Source organism: Elephas maximus, chromosome 1, assembly GCF_024166365.1.
Source record: "Elephas maximus indicus isolate mEleMax1 chromosome 1, mEleMax1 primary haplotype, whole genome shotgun sequence".
Classification (NCBI taxonomy): domain Eukaryota; kingdom Metazoa; phylum Chordata; class Mammalia; order Proboscidea; family Elephantidae; genus Elephas; species Elephas maximus.
Genome location: NC_064819.1, coordinates 2,851,024 through 2,875,843, shown reverse-complemented (window position 1 = coordinate 2,875,843; position 24,820 = coordinate 2,851,024). Strand labels below are relative to the sequence as shown.

The 24,820-nt window shown below is 48.2% G+C and overlaps 3 protein-coding genes across 12 annotated transcripts in view; 1 reads left to right on the top strand and 2 right to left on the bottom strand.

Annotated features, from left to right (window-relative positions):
• Positions 1-12: 12 nt before the first annotated feature.
• Positions 13-14,968, bottom strand: ZDHHC23 (zinc finger DHHC-type palmitoyltransferase 23). Of its 4 annotated transcripts, none has more exons than XR_007516465.1 (6): positions 14,829-14,968; positions 13,295-13,550; positions 10,456-11,166; positions 8,452-8,619; positions 7,625-7,784; positions 5,045-5,134 (listed from the first exon to the last, which is right to left on the bottom strand). XR_007516465.1 is itself a non-coding variant. In XM_049876902.1 (5 exons), the coding sequence occupies exons 2-5, from the start codon at positions 13,453-13,455 to the stop codon at positions 4,867-4,869; spliced, it is 1,299 nt and encodes a 432-aa protein (XP_049732859.1). In that variant the 5' UTR covers positions 13,456-13,550; positions 14,829-14,968; the 3' UTR covers positions 13-4,866. The 4 variants fall into 4 exon arrangements, 2 of the variants coding, with proteins under 2 accessions (XP_049732859.1, XP_049732850.1); XR_007516463.1 differs by having other exon boundaries at positions 5,051-5,134; positions 6,579-7,784; XM_049876902.1 differs by lacking the exon at positions 7,625-7,784 and having other exon boundaries at positions 13-5,134; positions 8,452-8,610.
• LOC126057448 (uncharacterized) lies at positions 13,473-14,981 on the top strand. Its single transcript, XM_049852885.1, has 2 exons — positions 13,473-14,179; positions 14,217-14,981. Exons 1-2 carry the CDS (start codon positions 13,473-13,475, stop codon positions 14,860-14,862), a joined length of 1,353 nt encoding a protein of 450 aa, XP_049708842.1. The 3' UTR covers positions 14,863-14,981.
• Positions 14,982-17,662: 2,681 nt separating this feature from the next.
• The window catches only part of GRAMD1C (GRAM domain containing 1C), a 118,596-nt gene continuing 111,438 nt past the window's right edge, over positions 17,663-24,820 (bottom strand). For 3 of the 7 annotated variants that reach the window (XM_049876841.1, XM_049876869.1, XM_049876878.1), the window contains 3 exons: positions 24,604-24,714; positions 24,253-24,358; positions 17,664-19,378 (listed from right to left, as the gene is read on the bottom strand). In XM_049876841.1, coding sequence (XP_049732798.1) covers positions 19,298-19,378; positions 24,253-24,358; positions 24,604-24,714 — 298 coding nt within the window. In that variant the 3' untranslated portion in view covers positions 17,664-19,297. Of the gene's footprint in view, positions 19,379-21,075; positions 21,411-24,252; positions 24,359-24,603; positions 24,715-24,820 lie in introns of those variants that run through there. The other 4 variants (XM_049876824.1, XM_049876832.1, XM_049876851.1 and 1 more) reach the window with 4 other exon arrangements.

Sequence of the window (24,820 nt, the reverse complement as noted above, 5' to 3'; positions counted from 1 at the left end):
CGGTATCTGTTTATTTTTTTTTTTTTAGAGCACAGTTATAGAGTACTGGCTGATATTAGCACCAAGAAATCAAACACCAGTTTTACTTTAATGTCAGGCCTGGAGGTAAAGAATGTTGAATCCCTTATGTAAACATGCCAGAGGCCTAAAGAAATTCCTTAAAGCTTAAATTTTCTCTCTTAAGCTTTCTATTTATTTTTACCTCATCTCAAACATCAACTAGAAATTGACTCTTTAGGCCATACGCTGATTGGGCCAGCTCGATCTTTTTTTCCTGGAACTTCTAAAGAGACATGAGGAAAATAATTTTGGTGCTGTTTCTTGAATATCTTAAAGATATGATTTGAAATGCTACTGCTAACATAATGCCCAAGAAGTATCCCTGACCTACAAAACTGGGAAAATGACCACCAGGAAGACGCTCGTCGAGGGCTAGGGACAGGGCTGGGTAGCAGAGAGGCACCACAGCTATACAACAGGGTTTCTCTTTAAAAAAAAAAAAAAAAAGTTCAGGAGACACATACCAAGAAATACCGACGGTTTTCCTTTAAAGAAAGCACTTTATTTTCCATTTGAACAACTTGGTCACAGTACGTTATTTCACATGAATGGCAGTAATTTTTTTAAATCTCCATTGAAAAGTACTGTGTCTGAGTCTGAGGTGATTAAGAGGACACGAATACAAATATAAAAACAGTGCAAAGTGGTCAGCACCCAGCTTCCTTTCGTGTTGCTGGGCCACTTATGTGAAACACTAAATATTGATTTACTAGTAAATAAATAGTCCTAGATTGCCTTTCGTCCTACAGCAGACCCTGAAATGTGATCAAATGAAAAGGCTCCAAAGCCCTCTACCAGGCCCAGCAATCACGTCACCCGGACCGCAGGATCACAACGTGTTGGGCTTGCGAGCTGTGTAATTCGGCGTTTTTTCTCCATCTGAAGAAAGAGTTTTAGTTGCATCCGTAACTAGAACAGACTAGATCTCTTTTTAAAAGCTCTGCCTTTACAGTATGAATTTTCTAGATGTGGAAAGTGCCACAGGGAAGGCTAGAGAAGGTGACACGCCCAACTCGAAGGCAGCCAGAGCCTCTACTGACCGTTCAGTTGTGGCCTGGGGCAGATAGGCCTTTTGGCCTGTTGCCAGCTGAGGTGTGGAGAACTGTCCATTAGCAACAGGATGAAAGGTAGCTGATTTTGCAGTTTGTATTAATCACAGCAAACATCCCCGGGAACACACTGAATTTCCTCAGTCCTGAGTTAAGCCTGGCTGTCATTCTCCCTGCGTCTCCCTGCAACGTCTAAAGTAAGATGTCAGACTTGTCCGGCTGCTGACGACAAAACCAGATTCCAAACAGCTGTCTGACGTGAAGGCCTCTACAATCTCATTTGCAAATTTCAGGGTACCAAAATATGGCTCAAATGACGTTAAGTCCGTAAATATTAAAAAAAAAAAAACTCGTTGCCATTGAGTCATCAAGGCAACCCCATGCGTTACAGAGTTCACTGCTCCAAGTCCATACAGACTTACCTATTTTAAAGGGATCTTTGACCACATAAAACATTAATATTTAAACATCTGGTTAAAACTGTGCTTCTAGATGTCTTATTTTTGCTTATGATAGTTGAGCTTATAATAAAAAGCTACTGCACTACCCAAAAGAAATAGAGTCTGTTACGCAGTGTTCAGGTTTATATAGAACCTTACTGGCATTGTGTTTTCTGGCAGCGGAAGATTCTGGTACTGAAAATTATCTCTTGCTAAAAAATATTAGAAGTACCAAGGACTATCGCCTAAGAGAAAGTTTGTAGCAATCTTTCTGCTAGGCAAATGGTACAGTGGGAGACAATTACTTCACTCACCAAAGAAAGACGCTACTTGGACAGCAGAGACTTACACTGTCCTCGACACAAACACAAACACAATTGGCTGAGGTGAAATAAGGAGCACACTCTCTCCCTGGAACATGCTTAAGGCTCTACTTCAGCAGCGCGAGAAGCCCACTGAAGAGGCGCTGTCAACGGTCACTTCACTTCAGGTGGGCCTGGCTGTCACCACGAAGTACTCTGTGTGTCACCCTCTCACGCAATCCTGATCTTAACTGTGTCTTTCAAACAGACCATTTCTCATCCCCAGGAACAGGAGGCAGTGGTGTGACAGGAACGTAAGTGGTAGGTAAACAAAGCTGGGATGTGGGTGAGATAAGGGGACCTGCTTTTCTAGAATATCATGCCCGAAGCTTGTTCGTATGGCCAAGGGACTGCTGGTTGGTAGGTTCAAAGGGCAATGCCCTTACCCAGTGCTTCTCATTCACAGCGGCCTTGTTCATAAGAGGATGCACAATACGTTCTCCTGCCTTCTGGAAAGAGCCAAGGCCAATAACAAAATCCCTCAAGTAGTCCCAGATCATAAGAGGACTCAAAGACTAGAGGTAGAGACCAAGGATGTCCTTGAGCCTATAAAACGCTGCTCTTGGATAGCCTCCGTTTGCTGTTCCTTTTGGGTACACACACTTCAATAGGCTTTTAAAAGAGACGGTAGCTTTCTTCTATGAACTGGCAACCGTGAGTTTTCAAGGAACTTAAAACAATCATCTTTCTTCCAATGAGCCAGGATCATATACCAGGAGTCCCTATCCAAGCGAGGGAAACTGAGTTACCCCATCCAGGTAACCCTACCAGAGATGTGTTAAGAAGATGGTCGTCATTCTCAGTTCTCCCAAATGACTTTTTTCATACCAGTCACCTTCATCGCATCACATTTTGATTGCTGTTAAAGATTTGGCAAGAGGTTTAAACTACAAACTATACTCAGGATTTTCATCATCAGTTGTGCAAGAATCAGAGTTGGCTCTACACCTGGCATTCACAAGACGCAACAACTATGACTCTGGCCACATACGCTGCCCTGGATGTCACTACTCTCCTACCTAAAACCTACAAGAAAGGAGCAAGATGACATCCAACTTTAATTCCAAATGAATTATCTGACCCTGGGCCAGGGAGAGGGCGTCACTGCAGAAACCACGGCCTCTGCTAACATCCCCACGCTTGCTCTTTGGCTCATCCCAGCAGAACGCAGAGCAGGACGTTCGTTCGTCAGTATATCTGTGGGCAGAGCGACGCCAGGCGGCTCCCAAGCCTGAGTGAATCGTGGTGACTGTCTTAGGGACAGCCTGGTGAACAGCAAGTCTAGGAACAGTGCTAGCTGCAGAGGGCAGGGCTTCGGGAAGCGGCACTACTTCCTACCAACATTTATAAATCGCTTGCTAAAGCCGCATGCGCAGAAAGATGGCAAACACTGGCAATATTTTTTTTTAAGCTATAGGGAGCCCCAGTGGCACACTGGTTGAACGCTCAGCTGCTAATCGCAAGGTCGGCGGTTCGAATTCACCAGCCGCTCTGAGGGAGAAAGATGTGGCAATATAAACCAAGGCAAATTTAAGGACTCATGAATTATCTTTGGAATTACAAGAAAGCTGCACATACAAACATTTCAGGGGCTATTTTCCTCTTCCCAAATTTTCTCGTCTTAACTCTAGGTCAGAGTGACCCGTTCATTCTATATAAATATTTAATCTCTTACATATTTTCAATTTTGAGACATGTTTAAAGAAACACCTTATTCTGGGAACAGCTAGGGGAGAAGAGCAGCCTGTTCATCAGTGGAAACCATACGCAGCCTGTTTTTCCCCTCCCAGGGAGATACTTTTATTCAGAGGAGCTGAAAGGGAAAGGTGAGTAAGAAGTAATCTGGAAGACGGCAGTCAGCTCCCGACAAAGCCCATGCCAGGATGATGCCAACACCAGAAGACTGTTTTTTGCAATTCAGTGCCACAACTGATGGCGTTGGAAACACATGAACAAAAATCAAGCCCTTGATACTCATCAGCCTCCCTACCAGGAGAAAGAGTAAAGTGTTTCCCACTGGAGTGTCCATTTGCCTCTTCCAGCCATCAAGAGAAGACTGCTAGCACCTTACCAGGTGAAACATGGCAAGAGGAAAGAAAACATTAATGCCTATCAGAGTTATTTATAGTAAACCAAAACAGAGTAAATATGTGAGAAGGAAGATAAATACCTACTACCACCTAAAGTTATGACCACTGTACAACAAACAGTAACTATCATTGTTACCAACTGTCCTTTCAAGACCAGATGAATTGTGTCATAAATCCATCTAACTACCCTCTTTGAGTAGTTAACGTCGAATACTTGGAAAAGAAATCCCGTGGCTGTACAATGTGGTACAACACGGAGCTTTTGTCACTGAAATGCTGCAAACCGGTACCCTAATATTGGCTTCAATATTCTGCCCTACAAACATTTTCTTCAGTCTTAGGGTTTTCCTGATAGTCACACCTCTGTGGTGTTTCAGTTGCTCATCAGTGCTTTCCACACGCCTCAGCCCTTGTGTGACCCTCACGACCGCGATTTGAGGTGGCCGACTGAGGAAGGCGTCAGGACTCCACTTTACAGATGAACCTGAGACTCAGGGAAGTGACTCAACTAAGGGTCACAAGGCTATTAAGAATTGAAAGAGGGACTAGAAATTACCCTAATCCAAAGCTCCTTCTCCCATACTAATGGATGGGAATTGCTCCCATCAATTGGTGCATTTGCAGCCCACATCCTTCTCAGCTCCTGATGACTGAGTTAACAAGGTGCCTGGAAAGGAATGGCTGTACGTGACTGCTTTGATATAAAGTCAAAAACACTAACTTCTTCCCAGTCCAGCCTCTAAACCTGAGCACGGCCCTATAAAGCCTTTTGCGGTAAGAAGGAACATCCAGCGTAGACACAAGAGTGTAAAAAGGAAGAGAGACAGAGGGTGCAGCCGTCCCTCAGAGCCGTACAGAAGGCACTTCAGACAATGTCCTCAGCGGGGTGCTGGGCAACCTGGGTGCCCAGGGTGGAGAACTGCAGCCAGTTCCGCAGGAAGCCCCGGCTGTACTGGCCTGTGTCCACGATGAGGCCACAGAGGCGCCGGCGCCCGGTCTTCTGTCGGAGGGCCTGCTGGACTTCCCGCTCGGTCACGTTGTAGCTGATATTGATCACCTGGGTCAGGAAGATGTAGGCCATGCCCGCCGTGATGATCACAGAGTACCACACGCAGGTGAAGGACAGAGCCGAGCTGGGAGGGGAAGAGGCTGGTCAGGACAGCAGGTCACATTCACTAAGCTCCACCATCCCAGCATTTTACACACCTGCTACTCAGTGTCAAGGACCCTGACGCCGTCCCCAATCTTCACAAGCTCAAGACACTTTTCTACCCTCAGAACGTCCACAACCAGCTTGACTTCTAACAGTTAATGGGTCTATGTTTTTTGGGGGTGGCGGGGGGAAAATTTGGTTTTTTTAATTGTATTGTGCTTTAGGTGAGCGTTTACAGAGCAAACTAGTTTCCCATTCAAAAATTCAGACACGTTGTTTTGTGGCATAGGCTGCAATCCCTGCGTTGTGTCAGCACGCTCCCCTTTTCCACTCTGCATTCCTCCTGTGCATTCGTCCAGTTTTCCTGTCCCTTCCTGGCCTCTCGGCTTTGTTTGGGGGTGGGTGTTGCCCATTTGGTCTCGTCTACTTAACTGAAGCAGCACATCTTGTTTGTTTCATAGACCTGTCTAATCTTTGGCTCAAAGGTGAACTTTAAGAGTGGCTTCAGCTCTGAGTTAGAAGGGTGTCTGGGGATGATAGTCCCAGGGTGTCTGTTTTTTTTTTCTTTCCTTCTTTGTGGTTTTTTCTTTAATTTTTATTGTGCTTTAAGTGAAAGTTTACAAATCAAGTCAGTCTCTCATGCAAAAATTTATATACACCTTGCTATATACTCCTAATTGCTCTCCCCCTGAGACAGCACACTCCTCCTCTCCACCCTGTATTCCCTGTGTCCATTCAGCCAGCTTCTGACCACCCCCTCTGCCTTCTTATCTCCCCTCCAGACAGGAGCTGCCCACCTAGTCTCACGTGTCTATTTGATCCAAGAAGCTCACTCTTCACCAGTATCATTTTCTATCCCATAGTCCAGTCCAATTCTTATCTGAAGAGTTGGCTTTGGGAATGGTTCCTGTCTCGGGCTAAGAGAAGGTCTGGGGACCATGACCTCTGGGGTCCTTCTAGTCTCAGTCAGACCATTAAGTCTGGTCTTTTTATGAGAATTTGGGGTCTGCATCCCACTGCTCTTCTGCTTCCTCAGGGGTCCTCTGTTGTGTTCTCAGGATGTCTATTTTTTAACCATAATTATTGGTGCCTCTTTTTCTGTTAAGTTTTACTAGAATAGCAAGGACTAGGTTTTTTTTTTGTTTTTTGTGTTTTCATTTTTTAGCCCCCACACAACTACCACAGAGCCTGACCAGCATTCAACATGTGTTGGTTAAATAAATAATTCCTAAGTCGTACCTAACTCATGAGAAAACTAAGGCACCATGAGATTGCAATAAGCTTCCTCAAGGAAGTCAGAGGGAGGAAGAAGACTAGGAACAAAATTATTAATCTCCACTCCTTCCAGTCCAACGCAGATAAACACAGTAAGACAACTGCCAATAATGAGACTCCTTAGTTACTTATAAGATACGTAGGCATACCACAGCGTTTCAGACGTCAGCTCCCTAAGGCCACAGGATACCACAGGCCAGGAAGGCTCCTGTGAGACCACATGGAGAGGCTGCCATCAGTGCGTGCTACTGGACTGTTTGCATTCAAACATTCATAAACCAAGAGTTAGCTGGAAAGAAATCCATTGGGAATTTTCATTTTTTAAAGCCGGAAGGGACCACAGCTGATGAGATAAATCCATGGGCCTCACCAGGAAGGGGAGAACCGAGGCCCACAGAGGCGAGGTGAACTGCCTGTACAGAGCGGGGTGACAGCCAATGGCGGCACATGGCTTCACACTCCATTTCAGTCGTCGAGAGGACGTCTACAAAACCCTGCTTAGTAACATACACATAGGCTCTGCTTTAGGACATTTACCCCTCACGGTGCTAGTGAGGAGCTTCACAACCTACTAAGACTCTCAACACAGACTTAAAGAAGCTTTTCCTGAGGCAAAGCCGTCTGTTCTGATAATGCCCACCAATCTCTAGATCTGCAGTGACAATGGGGAGATGTGACCAAGGACTAATAAAAACAAATGCCTGCATGGGGTAGTGTGTTGATGAAGCAGGGACTGTTCTGAAAATGAAGACTGAAGAGAAAAGGGAGGCACCCTGCTGGCAGAGCTGCCCCAGCTGAGACTACGAACCAGAGCACAGAGCACCCATGTCAGGAAGATGGTGGAGGCGTGAGAGCAAGGAACGCAGGCAGAGGGTGCCCGTGGTGTTCACGGCAGGGTAGCTGCTGCCACCCTGAAAAATCCCAGCTTTTGCCATAGCGGAAAATCTTCACAATACCTAAATGTGCCCCAACTAACAATGCCTAAGGAAACTCTGACCTAGATATCACTGTAATCACAAGTGATTAAAAAAAAAAAAAAGCACAGAGAAAACCAATAGAGGTTAGAAAGGTTATAGATTGTGCACAATTCTCAAAAGGGTCAGAAATAGGGAATTAAGATTGGACTGAAAAGTACCAGAAAGCATCAATCAAGTGAGAGGAATTCTCCGACATTTATGACAAAGTTATCACATACATGCCCTGCGGTCACCGGTTCATTTACTGTCTTGGTTTCACTGCTGCAGGTGGGCATGCAAGTGGCCATTTGACCCCGGAAGTCTCTGATTCAGTCTGGTCCTACCTGTAGAGTATGGGTTCCTCACTTTTTAAGAGCCAAGGATCCTTGTGACATCACCCTAGAAAAACACACATGTCCACTGCACAATTTTCTTGGCCATTTCAGGGAACACCCAAGCATCCCCACAGCTGGCCCTATGTCTTGGGTTGAGAACTCTTAACCTAGGAACAAGTACTACAGACAGCACCAGGTTATGACAACTTACAGATAACCTGAACTCGCCCTTTAAGGTAATGTAAACCGGCCCTCGCTCTGAAAAGACTGGACTGAACCTACCCCTGCTCATGACAAATTTATCACAATCACCTTCACTCACGGCTTTTACATCACAGAAAAGGCTTCGAGCCTTTTCTTGCACTAAACCCAAACCCACTGCCATCACGTTGATTTCGACTCATAGTGACACTATAGGTCAGAGTAGAACCGCCCCACAGGGTTTCCAAGGCTATAAATCTTTACAGAGCAGCTGGTGGGTCCAAACTGCCGACCTTTTGGTTTAGAGCCTAGCACTTAACCACTGTGCCACCAAGGCTCCTTTGTTCTTGCACTAAAGTAAGGCTAAATAAGAACCATGTATACTTGTTCATCTTACCTACAAATTTGACTTAAAGACACACTTTAGGAATGGATCTCGTTGGTAACCCGGGGACTGCCTGCAGTCCCTGTTAATGGCAACATTGATCCCTATTTCCACGGACTTCTCTACTGTAGTGTCTACGTCTCACCTGTAATCTGTGTACACTCCAGGACAATAGAAGAGAGCTGTGAAGACACTTCTGCCTCTACAGATGGTGTCCAAGGTGAGCGTTATCCCGTACACCGACGTGAGCAAGAAGATCAAAAGGGCAAGTATAAATGCTTGATGATTTGATTCTCCAACACAGCTATTTATCCTCAAAACAGCATAAGGGGAAAAAAAGCAAATACATTTTTTAAAATTCTCTGTATAACTCATATAATAAAGAAGAAAGCTTTTAAAATAAGAATTGCACAAATCTCAATCATTAGAAAGTAACTTCTCTTATTTTTCAGTTTTAAGGACTTGTCTGCTGAAAGATGTAGTCTTATATTCTCTGTTATTTGCAAGGTAGAATCATAACATTAGTTTAATGACACCACTACATAAAAAGCAGAACCTATTTTTTCCAAATAATAAGTGAAGTCTCTTACTAAACTGTAGAGATTTAACATTTACTACAGTAAGGAAAGGGCATAAATACTAGTTATGAAAACTTACAAATCCTAAATCAGGAGCATTACAGAACAGGAAAATATATGTTTAAATGTACCATATCTTTATTCAACGCGCACCTTTCTACATTTGTCTGCCGACCGCACCCGCCCCCGACAAGGTATTTTTGTAAGTGTGTTATGCTAATTTTTTTACAGCAACATGTAACAAAAAAACTGGCATAGCAGGGCTCATGAAAATACCTCCTGGGGGGAGGGAGCGGTTGGCAAACAAACGTAGAACTCAAACACACGTTATCTGAGTAAAAATAAGGTCCTTTAATAAAAAGATCCAAAGAGGTTAGGAACATGGTGTGGGGTGGAGAAGAATGCGTTACAGTGCAGACTACCTGTCAGGTAACAACATTACACGTTATGGACGTTTGAGGGGCAGGATACAGTCAGGTCCCGTCTGCCCACTGCACACCAGGATGCTCAGGTGGACACAGCAGGCTGGCTGTAAGGCGAGGCAGTCAGGCCCTCTGCAAACCAGCATTCGTAAATGATACCACACACACCACACACCCCACGGGAATGACGGACACGTAAGAGGAAAAACCCAAAACTGAAAACACCCACTTACTGCTAAAGACAAAGCCCCAGACGAGAGCTGCCCTGACTTGTCCAGTCCGGTGCCCTCCTGGCCTTTCCTCCGTCCCCGGCTGAGGGGCAAGGAGTGCTACGTGACCAGAATCCTAGACATAAAGAAGCACCGCTCACGTGCCACGACTGCCTTAAGAGGGATAAAGCGGCAAACACGCTGCTTACGGCGTTCGCATCTGAGTTAACCACATTCCCTTGTTTAGACCGACTCCATAAATCTGCAACGTGATCTTTAAAAGCTGCGCATCATATCCTGTGGGCTTCACGTGTCTTCGTTTGTTACTGGCCAGACAGGAGGTACAGTAGGAACCCCATTTCTCTGCAAAGAGCCGTACAGGGAGTTACCCAGTAGGGCCTGAACTCAATGCGGAGTGGAAGTTATTGGCAGCATCAAAAACGATTATGAACGTATGGTGAAAAACAAGAGTTCCCCAGAAACAGGGAATGCTTTCTTGGCCTCTGTGCTCAAAAAGAATAATACATGGGGTAATATGCCTCCACTGCTTCTGACAAATTCTAAACAAACAAAAATTACACGTCTCTCTATGTATGTGTGTGTGTTTACATAATTACACATCTCTCCATAAACGTGTGTGCGTTCACATATGTGTCATTCAACTGTAGATACTTCTGTATCAGAATGGAAAAGATAAATGAGGGACCAGTGGAAACAGAATAGCAAAAAAAAAAAAAGTTTTCTGCTCTTCACCTTGAGAAATGACTGAGGAAACTAAATCTGTGAAACTCGGAAAACTGATGACTAAGTGAGGACATCCTAACAGCCCACACGTATCTACGAGGTGTAAAACCAGGAAGGAGAGAAATGCTAGCATGACAGAAGAGGAAGATCCAGTACATCTGGAGTGCTTTCTGTGAATTTAAATTCTCCGACATACCAGACGCAGTGGTGATCCATTCTCCTCACACAGACGCCACACAACCGGCAATGCCACGCCCGGGCTGGTCGCACCAGCTGGCACTTGGCGCACCAGTCCTCCTTCACCTCAGTGGGACTGCCAGCCACCATCCTGGAAGAGCCCTTCAGATCATCCTTCCCAGTTCGATTGTTGAGACTCCCTGACGTATCTGCTCCAGAGAACCCTTTGGTCTTCTCGTGCCCTTTTCTGTTCGGGTATTCGATTTGGCTGTTGCTTAGAGAACTGTCACTGCTTGCGGGGCTTCTGAGGTAGCCCGGATTCTTCTTGGCTCGGTACAAGGCTAAGAGTACCAGAAGCAACCCGCAGGTAAGGACAGCCAGCTGAGTGGGCCCCACGCGGCCTCTGGGGACCACCTCCTGAAGGAACACGTAGTACATGTAACCCAGCGAGAACAGTCCAAGGCTCAGGAAAAACAGGGTCCGTTCCTTCCTTCGGTGAGTGAGGTAGTAGTACCATAGTGCCAGCACGGGGAGGGAGATCAGAACCAGTACCCCCAGCAGGAAATGCCAGGAAGCCACGTGGAGGAGCACGGGCAGGACGATGAGTGGGGGTACGATACTCAGGTTCACCTTTCTGGCTCCCCTGAGCCAAGGAATTCGGAGGCGATCAGAAACCGTATCCACAATTCGTTCGCAGGTCTCTGGCTGTACCGATTTACACTGAATCCATCTATTCAGAAAGAGCGCAAAGAGAAGGCACTTCACATGGGTTTGCTGAGGTAGAAACCACTCCACACTGTATGCCCAACAACAGGGTAAACGATAAAAGCGGCCAAAGGCTAAGAATTCTACTCCCTTTATACAGAACACAAGCTTTCCAGCTTCATTTGTCATTTCTTGATATTAACAAGAGAATGTTTGGAAAGTTAAGGATCGAGGTTATTTCCCCACTAAGCAAATACATATAAAGACTCACATATTCCACATGACCCTGTTCAGACCTAGGTCAGCGCGTACCGTCTTAAGAATCTCAAAAACATTCATCATCTAGCTGTTAAGACAGCACAGGAATTTAAGGAATACAAGTGACAAAGCAGCAATGAACTATCGTGGTCAAGGGTCATCAGGAGCACTCAGAGGAGAGCAAACATTTGGGGTCTGAGTCACAAGAGGGGTCTTTGTGGAGAAGGTGGGATGTGTACCCGACCCTGAAGGCTGGCTAGCATTGCCCAGGTGGAGAGAAACATGTGCAGAACCGAACCTGCCTGGGCCCAGGGATGAAGTCAGCCTGTTATGTGCAGGGATCCGCGGAAGGAAAACTCATATGAATCAAACGACTGAGGGTGGAGAACAGAATGCTATTTGTTGACTTTTTTGCACATGTCTTTTTTATTTAGTCTAGTAAGGAAAGGAACAGTTTAAGAACCGTAACTTTGGTTTTAGACGGGCAGCTAAAACGGCAGGGCTGGAGCTGGCGAGTAAGCCTCAGATGACTATATGGGAGGCAAACAGAGCAGCAGGACGGTGGAAGCCCTGGGCATCTATTCCAGAGGAGGATACAGAGAGGAGAGGAGAGGAGAGAGCTGGGGGAAAGCCCAGCCCCCAGGGCATGGAGGCAGGAAGAGTCAGTCCAGCTAACGGGGGAGCTGCGGTCTCAGGGACGGGGTTATGGAGGCAGTGGCATCTCTCCACTCATAAGCACAAAATCCTCCATTTTCTTAGTGTGGATTTCAGACTACAAATCTGAAAAACTATTTAAAAACACCGGTACGAAAGACTAGAGACACTGTCAAGGAAGAATTACAAGGGGGTTACGGGGCCTTCAGGAGTCAAGTTGGTACCAGAGGGCAGTAGTCCCTAAGTAATGCTTTTAATGGCTACAATACTGCACCAAGCTCTAAGGGGGCAATTAGCTGCTGCCAAGACTTTCCTGACGAGAAGTAATTATTCACTGGAAAAGCACATCTCCAATGTCCCGATTCCTCTCTATTACACTTTTCATATGATGATCTGAAACATGTATATAATTACTTAGAAAATGGATAAAAGCCAGGTTACTGCTGTCGGGTACAGAATTGTTTCAGGGACGTTAAAAATGATCTTTCTGGATAGTAATCTCTATCTCTAGGGACAGTGGTGAAAATAAAAGCCAAATACAACCCGACCAGACAGTACTGCTGCTCACACGGAAATACATAAGCCAATCCCGAGGAGAGGTATCTCTTCTGGCTGGAAGTCCTCCTCAGAAGCAAGGGGCAAGAGCGGCTCCTATGGGGAAAATGGTCTTTCAAGCCCCCAAGGCCCTTTATGGCCAGGTACAACCCAACCCCCAAGTCTCTAAATGCTGAGACCACTGAGAATATCAAAACTCTCTGGAACTAATGTGTTCATTTTACACACACTTAACTTCTCTACTCCTCTTTCTGCCTGCTCTCTTTTCTTCTCCCTTTAAATAAACAGTATCATCCTAGTAAACTGAGCCAGGCAGACAGTTGTGTGCTATTGCATAATTCATCTTCATAAAACCTTCACACTTGACACAGAAGACAACTTTAAATTTGAGATCCTTGGAAAGAGATCTGGAGCAAATTCTAGTGCTCTGGATGAACCAAAAACCAAACCCATTGCCATCGAGTCGATTCTGACTCATAGTGACCCTACAGGACAGAGTAGAACTGCCCCATAGGGTTTCCAAGGAGCGCCTGGTGGATTCGAACATTTTGCCCTTTCGGTCAGCAGCCACAGCACTTTAACCACTGTGCCACCAGGGTTTCTGCATTCTGGATGGCTACACTGAAAGCATACAGCAGGTCCTGGAAGGACAGCGGGGTGGGCATCGGGACAGGCCCTGGTCTTACCTTTCACAGCTTTCATCCAGATCTTGGCAGTCACACAAGCAGGCAGCCACGTGGTTCTTCTCCCCATTTCGATCTATGTACTCGCAGCAGCACAGGGGCTCCAACTCAGGCTCCTGGGTTTTCTTTTTCTTAGCAGGTTTCATGCTGCCCTTCAGGGTCATGACCTGCACCCGCCACCATGAGGTGTAAGAAGCCTTCGGAGGGTGAAGGTAGAAAGCTCACATCCTGTCGTGCCTTTCAGCTTTGCCGTCAACCCCTAGGCAATGAAAACCAGGAGAAAGGGAGGGTGCGCTTGCACCGGCTGGGTGGCTCCGCTCCCCCAGGCATCGGCTCCAGCTCCGGGCTTCAGGCTGCCTCCCCACCCTCACCGCCCCGCGGGCGCGTCTGGGCGTCGCGTTCCCATGGCAACAGCCGACCACGCGGCGGGACAAACGGGCGCGGGCGCCGAGCTCTTCTGCGGGGCAGGCTGCGGAGGCCAGCCGCGCCCGAACCCAGGCAGGTGGGCGCACAGCCCGGCCGCGCCCGGACCCAGGCAGGTGGGCGCACAGCCAGACCGCGCCCGGACCCAGGCAGGTGGGCGCACAGCTCGGCTGCGGGGAGAAGCCCGGACCCAGGCAGGTGGGCGCACAGCTCGGCCGCACCCGAACCCAGGCAGGTGGGCGCACAGTTCGGCCGCGCCCGGACCCAGGCAGGTGGGCGCACAGCCCGGCCGCGCCCGGACCCAGGCAGGTGGGCGCACAGCCGGACCGCGCCCGGACCCAGGCAGGTGGGCGCACAGCTCGGCTGCGGGGAGAAGCCCGGACCCAGGCAGGTGGGCGCACAGCTCGGCCGCACCCGAACCCAGGCAGGTGGGCGCACAGTTCGGCCGCGCCCGGACCCAGGCAGGTGGGCGCACAGCCCGGCCGCGCCCGGACCCAGGCAGGTGGGCGCACAGCCCGGCCGCGCCTGAACCTGGGCAGGTGGGCGCACAGGTCGGCCGCGGGGAGAAGCCCGGACCCGGGCAGGTGGGCGCACAGCCCGGGCGCGGGGAGAAGCCCGGACCCGGGCAGGTGGGCGCACAGCCCGGCCGCGGGGAGAAGCCCGGACCCGGGCAGGTGGGCGCACAGCCCGGGCGCGGGGAGAAGCCCGGACCCGGGCAGGTGGGCGCACAGCCCGGCCGCGGGGAGAAGCCCGGACCCGGGCAGGTGGGCGCACAGCCCGGCCGCGGGGAGAAGCCCGGACCCGGGCAGGTGGGCGCACAGCCCGGGCGCGGGGAGAAGCCCGGACCCGGGCAGGTGGGCGCACAGCCCGGCCGCGGGGAGAAGCCCGGACCCGGGCAGGTGGGCGCACAGCCCGGCCGCGGGGAGAAGCCCGGACCCGGGCAGGTGGGCGCACAGCCCGGGCGCGGGGAGAAGCCCGGACCCGGGCAGGTGGGCGCACAGCCGGGCCGCGGGGAGAAGCCCGGGGTGTGCCCCGGCGCCCGCCCGCCGATCCCGAGGACGCGCACGGGCCGAGCGCCCGCCCCTACGGAGGGTGACCTTGGAGGCGAACTTACCTGCCCTGCGGGCGGGGGAGCTGCCGCGGCCTGAGAGGCCTGGGGAAGGACACGTCTCCGACCTCGATGCGCCGGAACCCGGCCTCGCCGCTGCCCACCTGTGACCGCGGCCCGCTGCGCCACCTCCCGCCGCCGTCCCCGCCGCCCCTGCGGGCCGCCTCGGTGCCGAGAGTCCGCGCTTCCGGGTGCCCCCCCCCCGCGCCGGGGTCCGCCCCGCCCGCCGCACGTGCGCCGCCGGCGCCCCTCGGAGCCCGCCCGCCGCGAGGCCCCGCCCCCTGTCCGGCCCAGCCCGCCGCGAGGCCCCGCCCCCGGCCCGGCCTCTGAGCGCGCACAGCCGGCCCTACCCGCCGCGAGGCCCCGCCCACAGTCCGGCCAGCCCGCCGCAAGGCTCCGCCCCAGTCCAGCCCCTGAGCTCGCACAGCCGGACCTACCGGCCGCGAGGCCCCTCCCCCGGCCCTGTCAAAGCCGGTCCCGCCCACTTCTTGGCCCCGCCCCCGCCCGCCCTGAAAGTTGGCCCTGCTCCCCGGCCCCGCCCCAGTCCTGAGCCTGTCCCGGGCCCGGTCAAAGCAGGCCCCGCCCACTTCTAGCAGGCCCCTGGTCCTGTCCAAGCCCCGCCCCCGGCCCCGCCTCCAGTCCTGTGCCCGCCCCGGCCCCGCCCCCGACCTGGCCCCGCCCCCGACCCCACCCCCAGCCCTGTGTCCGCCCCTGGCCCCGCCCCCCGCCTGGCCTGGCCCCGCCCCCACCCCATCCCCAGTCCTGTGTCCGCCCCTGGCCCCGCCCCCCGCCTGGCCTGGCCCCGCCCCGACCCCATCCCCAGTCCTGTGCCCGCCCCCACCCCACCCCCAGCCCTGTGCCCGCCCCTGGCCCCGCCCCCACCCCATCCCCAGTCCTGTGTCCGCCCCTGGCCCCGCCCCCCGCCTGGCCTGGCCCCGCCCCGACCCCATCCCCAGTCCTGTGTCCGCCCCTGGCCCCGCCCCCCGCCTGGCCTGGCCCCGCCCCGACCCCATCCCCCGTCCTGTGCCCGCCCCCGGCCCCGCCCCGGCCCGGCCTGGCCCCGCCCTCCGGAAGGTGCGGAGCCGCAGCTAGCGGGAAGCCGGGCCCGGGAGGGTTCCAGAACCACGTGAGACCCGTGGGTCTGCAAGCCTGCGTTCAGGTGCGGGTAACAGGCGGAGAGGGAGCGCTCCGCGCGGGACGTGCCGAGGGACCCCCCCCAGATTCGCCGGCCTCCGCGGAGGGCCGCTCGCAGCTCCCTCACCGGTGCGTTCCTCGGAGTCCTTCATTCCGGTGCCTTCTGCCCGGCCGTGCCTGCGTCAGACCAGCGGGCTGTCTGGGCTTCAGGCCAGCAGTCTGCATACCTGACGAGGAGTCGCCATAAGATGCCTCTTTGGGTTTTATTTTTGCACAAATTTTTGAAGAGTGTAGGCCCACGTATACATTTCTTCACATCAGCCCACTATTTTTTTGCCTCTTTTTAAGCACAAAAAAGAAAAACCACAGTTCAGACGTGTGTGTGATTTACGTGAAAGCTTACAGAACAAATTAGGTTCCCATTAGACAATACACAACTTGTTTTGTGACATTAGTTGCCAACCCCAGGCCATGTTAACACCCTCCCCTTCTCGACCTTGGGTTCCCCATTTCCATTCCAGCTTTCCTGTCCCCTCCTGCCCCTGGGCTGCTGTGCCAGTCTCCTATACATGGTTGAGCCCTGTGTATTATTGTTTGTTTTATAGGCCTGGGTAATCTTTGGCAGAAGGGTGAACCTCAGGAGTGACTTCAGTACTGAGTTAAAAGAGAGTCCGGGGGCTGCACTCCCATGGTTTCTCCAGTCTCTGTCAGACCAGTTTAATTAAGTCTGGTCTTTTTTTGTAAGTTTCTGTTCTACATTTTTCTCCAGCTCTGTCCAGGACCCTCTACTGTGATCGCTGCCAGAGCAGTTCGTGGTGGTAGCCGGGCACCATCTAGTTGTGCTGGACTCAGTCTGGTGGAGGCTGTGGTAGTCGTAGGCTCTTAGTCCTTTGGACTTGTGTCTTTGGTTTTCTTCATTCTCCCTTGCTTCCAACAGGGTGAGACCAGTGGAGTATCTTAGATAGCTGCTCACAAGCTTTTAATACCCCAGACGGTATTCACCAAAGTAGGGTGTAGAACATTTCTTTATAAACTATTAAAGTTGAGTTACATGTCCCCCAAGACCATGGTCCCCAGCCCTTAGCCCAGTAATTCGGTCCCTCAGGGAGTTTGGATGTGTCTGTGAAACTTCTATGACTTTGCCTTGTACAAGTTGTGCTGGTTTCCCCCGTATTGTGTACTATCCTGCCCTTCACCAAAGCTACCATTTATCTATTGTTAGTGTTTTTCCCTCTCCATCCCTCTCCTCCCTCCTAACCATCAAAGATTGTTTCTTTCCGTGTATAAACCTTTCCATGAGTTTTTATAATAGTGGTCTCATACAGTATTTGTCCTTTTGTGATTGACTTATTTCACTCAGCATAGTGCCCTCTGGAAACCCTAGGGGCATAGTGGTTAAATGCTACAGCTGCTACCCAAGAGGTCAGTGTTCGAATCTGCCAGGCACTCCTTGGAAACTGTATAGGGCAGTTCTACTCTGTGCTATAGGATCCCTATGAGTCAGAATCAACTTGATGGCAGTGGGTTTTTGTTCTGGTTTAATGCCCTCCAGATTCATCCATGTTGTGAGAAGTTACACAGATTCATCATTGTTCTTTATCATTGTGTAGTATTCCATTGTGTGTATATTCCATATTTTATCCATTCATCTGTTGATGGGCACTTAGGTTGTTTCCCTCTTTTTTGCTATTGTGAATAATGCTGCAATGAACATGGGTGTGCATACAACTCAGATTGTTTTATTTTTATTGATACTCACTTTGCATAACAGGCTTAAATTTTATTAACTGAATTGTGTATACATATTTCATTTTATTTATAATCTGGTCATTTTCTTTGAGGTATTTATGAGTACAATCTCTCATTCTGAGGAAACATCACAAAAATATTCAGCTTGTCAATGATCATTTTTGTGAACTTCATAGAAAACAAGGTTCAAGTTTACAGTCCAGTCACTCTCGTTCACAGCCATACACCAGTTAAATCCTTACAAAGGAAGACCTGGGTAGGTTAGGTGGGAAACCCCCTGTCCCTCCACTCCAGTCAACACTTTCATCCTTTACAAGCATCTCAAAAAGAACTTTAGCAATCCCATGGGGCCTTGGTGACTCTGGAAAATTAGGAAACATTTAACTAAAGGCAATAGTTGTTTCAACAGTAAGATTTTATACAAGTTACTCTACACTATCTTTCTCTTGTTCCGGAGAAGGATCTCAAGAGGACACTTCCTAAGTTAACTCCTAACTTTGGGAAAACAAATCTGACTTCCAGTCAGTTCACAAAGTCCTTATTTTCAGGAACCACTTATATTGAGATATAAAACCTAAACACTTTTTATGATACAGCCAAAGCTCGTGTCTGCTGACAACTTCAAAGTCAGGAAAGAGCTAAAGCTTATGCCTGGCTTATACATTACCCACTAAAAGAAGCCACACACATGTATAAAGACTGTGCCGTATCTGGCTACTGAAAAGTAATACATAAATTATTTTCAGCAAGATGTCTCACTTTCACCAACGGCTAAGCTGAAGCCAAGCTTAGTTCAAGTATTCCTTATTTGTCACTAAAGGCCCAGATTTTCGCATAGTCTTCTGGTTTTTAAAGCTCAGAGCATAGGTCTTCATTTTGAGCCCTACATTTCCCTTTTCCTAAATTGGCTCATCTGCTATTTGATGTACAAAGAGGCAAGATCATCTTACCTCTGAGAGCTGCCTTAAGACAAAGCAACTCTTCTTTCCTAAAGATATAACCAGGCTGGAGAGCCATTCACATGACCACCAGCAGCAGTCAGATCCACAAGGTTTGACGACACAATTTGCTAAAGAAATGAAGACACACAAACCCAGAAGTGTTGTGATAGGTGCCTGAAAACTGATCCTTTAAGATTAGTTTTTGGAGGCTTTCTTCTTATGTTCGGAGGTTTCTTCTTAAGCCTCTCCTTTAGCCTCTTGAACATGTCTCAACTGTGAAAGCATTCTATGGACAAATGCTGATTCTGCACCAATGATAAAGCTTCCCAACCTCCAACCGCGTGGAGAAATGAGGCCGTGCCATTCAGTTCAGAGTGCATTTTCTTCTCACACCTCAGAAATTCAACTCCATAACCCGGTTCACTGGAGAACTTCACAGCTTAGAACGATGTATAAGTGAAAGGATGGATCCTTAAGGCCAGACAGGTCTAATTATCACATAAATGTTACTGAAAAAATGTTCGTATTAGAAATACCAATAAAGAGAAAACATGGAAATGCCCCTATGACGATCAAAGCCCTACATTGTTTGGTTTTCTTCCAGATGACTTCTTTTAGTTCCAAGTGTCTCTATTTCAGTCCTGAAGATCACTAGCTTTCGACGGCCCTGCCAGTCATGTTCTTATTCAGTAGATCAAAGGTTCTCTGAAGCATGACAAGTGAGCTCTTCAACTGCAAACAAAATTAATGTTCAAAATCAGATTGCTTAAGTTTTTCTGATTATTCTTATGCCAAAAGCTTACATTTACATTTAATATAATTGTATTTATACTGATGCCCAAATAAAGATGAATATAAAATGCCTGATCCCTTAGTGTAGCTGTGGGTATGGCTGCTACACAGCCCTTCCCATCCGCTGAGGCACTGTACTTCTTCCTGCAATGGCCTGCTGTATGCTCTACCTCCCCAAAGGTCAATTAACAACATCACCCAAAGCGGAAGTTTGTGTTTTCTTCAATGGTTTCTGAAGTTGCAGGGGTCTCCTCACTACCCCACACAAGTTTCACCTCCAGGCCTTTGTTTCTATCGTGCTCATCTTCCTCTTTACCTTTCTGAAACTTACCCAATCCCACTGTCCACAGAGTTTTATCTTAATCACCTGCCTCTAAACTCCTAAAGCATTACCCTTACTACTGACTTTGACATTTAATTCTGTACTTTTTTATAGTCTTTAACAATAAACATGGACATCTGATTTCCCTAATAAAACTGCAGGGAACTTGAAGGCAAGAATTCTGTCTCATTCTTTTTTGTATTCATTCATTCGGCAAGTATTTATTGCTTATATGCCGGGCACTGTGCTAAAAAAAAAAAAAAAAATTTTTTTTTTTTTTTTTAAAGCACTGGTTATATACTATGGTGACCTGAAGAGGCACGGTCCCTGACTTCGTGGAGTTTACACTAGTGAGGGGTAAAACCCAGACCCAGTGCCGTCGAGTTGGTTCCGACTCATAGCGACCCTATAGGACAGAGTAGAACTGCCCCACAGTTTCCAAGGACAGAACCGAAATAATCACATAGGTAAGCAGATACTTCCCCGTTTTATGAACTGTCTGGAAGATGGTCATGTCCAATGGGGATGAGTAGAGGAGAATTAGGTTTGGGTGTAGGAGGGAAACTGAGTTCTCCTGTAGGTGTGATCTGATCTGGAGGCCTGCTGGCGTCTAGATGACAGAGCACACCTGACAGAGCTGAGCCCAGGTGAAGATGCCAAGGATGCAAATGACTATGAGTCTGGAGCTCAGGGAAGAGGTCTGGGATGAGAGGTAAGGACTTAGGAGTCACTGGCACCTGTGGTATTTAAAGCTATGGGAGACGATGTACCTAGAGACAGCGTGGAGGAGAAGCCAGGGGCCTACTACACGGAGCTCAGGAGCTTTGGGTCGCAAAGAGGTCAGGAAGAGGAAATGGTTTTAACCAGCAAAAAGTAGTTTGACATTATGCTGAGTGAGAGAAGCCCACCACAAACGGTCACATATTGTAAGAGATATCCAGAATAGGCAAACCCACAGAAACAGAAAACGGATTAGTGGCTACCAGGAGCTGGGGGGAGGGGAGAATGACGAGTAGCTGCTAATGGGTACAAGGTTCCTTTGGGATTGATGACAATGTTCTAGAATTAGACACTCATGATGACTGCTGACTGTACAAACCGAGGAATACACTAAAAACCACTGGATCACACGCTTTAAAAGGGTGAATTTTAGAGTATGTGAATTTTATCACAATAAAGTTTTGTTTTTTTTTTTTTAATGGTTTTAAGAAGACAAGATGGTATTTCAAGAGCAAGTGGTCAGTTCGGTCAAATGCAGACCCTGTAAGATGGAAAATAAAAAAAAGTACATTACTTTTATTAGCCAGAGGTCACTGGCCACCCTAGAGCATATCAGTGGAATTGTGAAGGAAGAAAACCAGATAGGCGTGAGCTGAAGAGAGAATGAGTGGACTGAATACAGGCACCCAACTTTGCTTCTTCCTGAAACCCCACTAAAAGCAGAGTAAAGGGATTTTTTAAAGCATCAACCCACAAGGGTGGGGAGAACAGGAAAGACGGCCACAGCAACACAGCTTTGGACGCTGGAAAGCAGACAAATTGCGGAGCAGACCTGGAAACAGGTGAGTCCTAAGTTAACAGCGAAAACTGAAAACCAAAACTTACTCTGAAGGATCCTCAAACATCTGAAGACTTGGGGGCCAGGAATCTCTGGAAGGGAATGAAGAGGAAGGGGCCAAAATAAAAAGGCTGGAATTTTATTTTCTGGAGAGAAGAAAACAGAGGGTCTCCAGCTCAGGGGGAGACACCAGACATTGTTAAGGCCAGTAGCACCATACCAAAAACAGGAGGTTACACGAAAAAATGTATACGGATGTTGAGGTCATCCCCTCTGCCCTGCCCTCTCCGACCCTCCTCCTTCACTCAGCTCCTAAAACCCAGCACTCAACCCATCAGGGAGATTAGAAGGGCCTTCTCTGTGGAAACTGACCAGTTCAAGGGGAAAGACCTAATATCAGGATTTCTCAGCCAGTAGCCCAGCCAAATCTACAGGGAGGTTCAAAGTAGACCAGCCCCACCCGCATGTGAAAAGCTTCTGGGCCACATAAGCAGACCACCAGGGACTACCAGAAGCCCTCTAACCTGAAAGATAAAACCAAAATGGGGGAAAAAAGGATCTTGATGGGAAGTGAGTATACAAGAAGAGAAAAATATTTTTTAACTCTCAGTAATATGCTGAGAGATAAAATAAGATGCTGCACCCATTAAAAAGAAAACAAGTCAGAGAAATAATAGCTCTTTGAAATTAAAAACTTGTTAGCAAAAACTGAAAACCTCAGCAGAAGAACCTGAAGATAAAGTTGAGGAAATATCCCAGAAAGTGGAATGAAAAGGCAGACACGGAAGCTAGTAGGAAAAGGTCAGATTAGACAATCCGTACGATAGTAGGCAGACATCTGAATGACAGGAGCTGCAGACAGACGGGAAAGAGAAAATGCAGGGAGGAGTCAGGAAAACTTGCCAGAACTAAAGGGCATGAGTTTCCAGACTGAAGGATCAGGAATGGTAATGGCTTCAGAATTCTCAGGAGTAACCCTGGAAGCCAGAAGACAGTGGAAAATGCCTTAAAAGTTCTGAAGGAAAGTTATCTCCAATCCAGAATTCTATTCCCAGCCCAACCGTTAATCAAAGGGAGGGTAGAATAAAAAGTGTTCGCACAGGTGAAGTCTGAAAGTATTTACCTCCATCCTCTCGTGAAGGTCCTGGACGATAGACTCTGTTAAAAGGAAGAAGCAAAGCAAGAAAGAGGAAAATACGGGGAATATCAGATACACAGAGGACAGAAGCTATGGGAAGCCCCAGGATGAGAGCAGTGCACCAGGCAATGGACCTGACGGGAGCCCGTCAGAAGGCTCCATTGATAGAATAATGAAAGGAATGAAGGTCTGGAGAACAGATTTATACAACGGAGAATTAGGGGATGAAGTACTCATAAATAATATGATAAACGAATCAACACTATAATAAGACAATTTTAGGGATTAAAAAAGGCATAGGAAAAAAAGCAGTCATGGCTTATTTTATCACTCAGCTCTGAGTCACAGACTTGGTCAAAATTAAGTAAATACTCAATACTGATCTAACCAAAATTATGCTATAACTTCATTGGGAAGATAGGGGCGCTTAGAAGTAGGTGAAAAGAAAGATAATCAAGTATGTAGCAAGGTGTATATAAGTTTTTGTGTGAGAGACTGACTTGATTTGTAAACTTTCACTTAGAGCACAATAAAAATTTAAAAAAAAAAAGAAAATCAAATTGATATCTTCTACAATGGGAAGTAAAAAAAAATAATGCTTAAAATGGAAAAGTCAGGAAGTATCAATACACACTTGTTATTTATAAAGAGGAGGTAAACACCAAAAGAACAAACTGAAAGAGTTGAAAATTGCCTTTGAGAAGGAGATAGAAAGGAGGGTGCTGGGATTGCTTTTTTCCTGAACAAGCCTTGTAAAACGAGTTATCTCTTTAAACTGTGTGAATGAAGGATTTTAGTAAAAATGAAAACTTTAAAAAGCGAGTGGGTTACAGACAGCGGTAGCAGGCAGCTCTCTGAAGGAGCGTGACTGTGAAGGGAAGAGAGAGCAGCCTAAGGGGAAGGGCGTGAGTAATGTGGGGTTCCCATACAGCAGACAACAGAGCAGGTCCTGTGCGGGTGCTAATGATTCAACTGAATGCAGGCGGGGCAGCTGAAAACCCGTTCCCAGGTCCAGTCAATCCGACTTATAGCGACCCTAGAGGACAGAGCAGAACTGCCCCAGAGGGTTTCCAAGGAGCGCCTGGTGGATCCGAACTGCCGACCTTTTGGTTAGCAGCCATAGCTCTTAACCACTACACCACCAGGGTTTCCCAGCTGATGAAGGGGGGATGGAATTCAGAAAACACAGGCCCGGACTTGTCCCTCACAGGCAGAGGAACGCCTCCCTCAAGACTTACTGTTAAGCCTAGAATTTTCTCCAGAAGGGTCACTAAAAGGAATGAGGTAGAGACATATACACGCTGATACAGAAAATCTCCAAAATACCTTACTAATGGAAAAGAGAGGGTATCCCACAATGTGTATAGCATGTTCCCATTTTGCAAAATAAACAAATAGATAAAAGCAACCATATACACAATATAGGAGCCCTAGTGGTGCAGTGGTTAAAGCGCTGGGCTACTAACCAAAAGGTCAGCAGTTCAAATGCACTAGACACTTCACAAGAGAAAGACATGGCAGTCTGCTTCCATACAGATTACAGCCTTGGAAAAATATAGGGCAGGCAGTTCTACTCCGTCCTATAGGGCTGCCGTGAGTGGGAATCGACTCGATAGCAATGGGTTATATATATAAATGCATAATATCCATAACACAGAAATCGGCCAGGGTAGTTTCCTCTAGGAGTAGAATTTCATTAGACAATGATCTAATAAAACAGCCTCTCGGAGCCAGAAGCAGCAGCGACTCAGGCTGGTGGGAAGGTACTAGGCAGTGTGGGACACAGAGCTGTCTACCTGTTCAAGCATCACTATGGAGTCTCGGAGCACGCCCTTTAAACGATGAGCCTGGTCTTTGTTCTTTTGAGGGTTTTCTGCTCTTGACGCCATGTCAGAGGCAAAACTGCAAGAACAACACTATCTTCAAAATCGAGAGATATTTTTCTGATCTTTCATTTCCAGAAATCTTCAGCACCCCCATACATTTGAAATAAAACCCAACATTAAAAAAAAGCAAACAAAAACCAGCAGTTTATGACTACAGGAGAGAGCAAAATGTCTGAAACTGGACATAAAATTGCTCCAGCTGAAGAATTATTGAAATAATACTGTGGTAAAAACAGGTTGGAGGGGGGAGAAAAGGCTTACTTCACAGATGTCCCTTCCTGGGGCTGGGGACGGTAAAGCGACTGAGCAGCACGTTCTATCCTGGACAGCTTCATAAACAGCATCACGTTCAGCAGAACTAGCAACAGCAAACTAGGCAGAGCAGAGCACGCCTGGTTAACCCACTCGATCCAGACCGAAAGCATTGGTAACGCAGAATAGACACGCGAACGCTTTAAAAATATACCTTATCTAGATA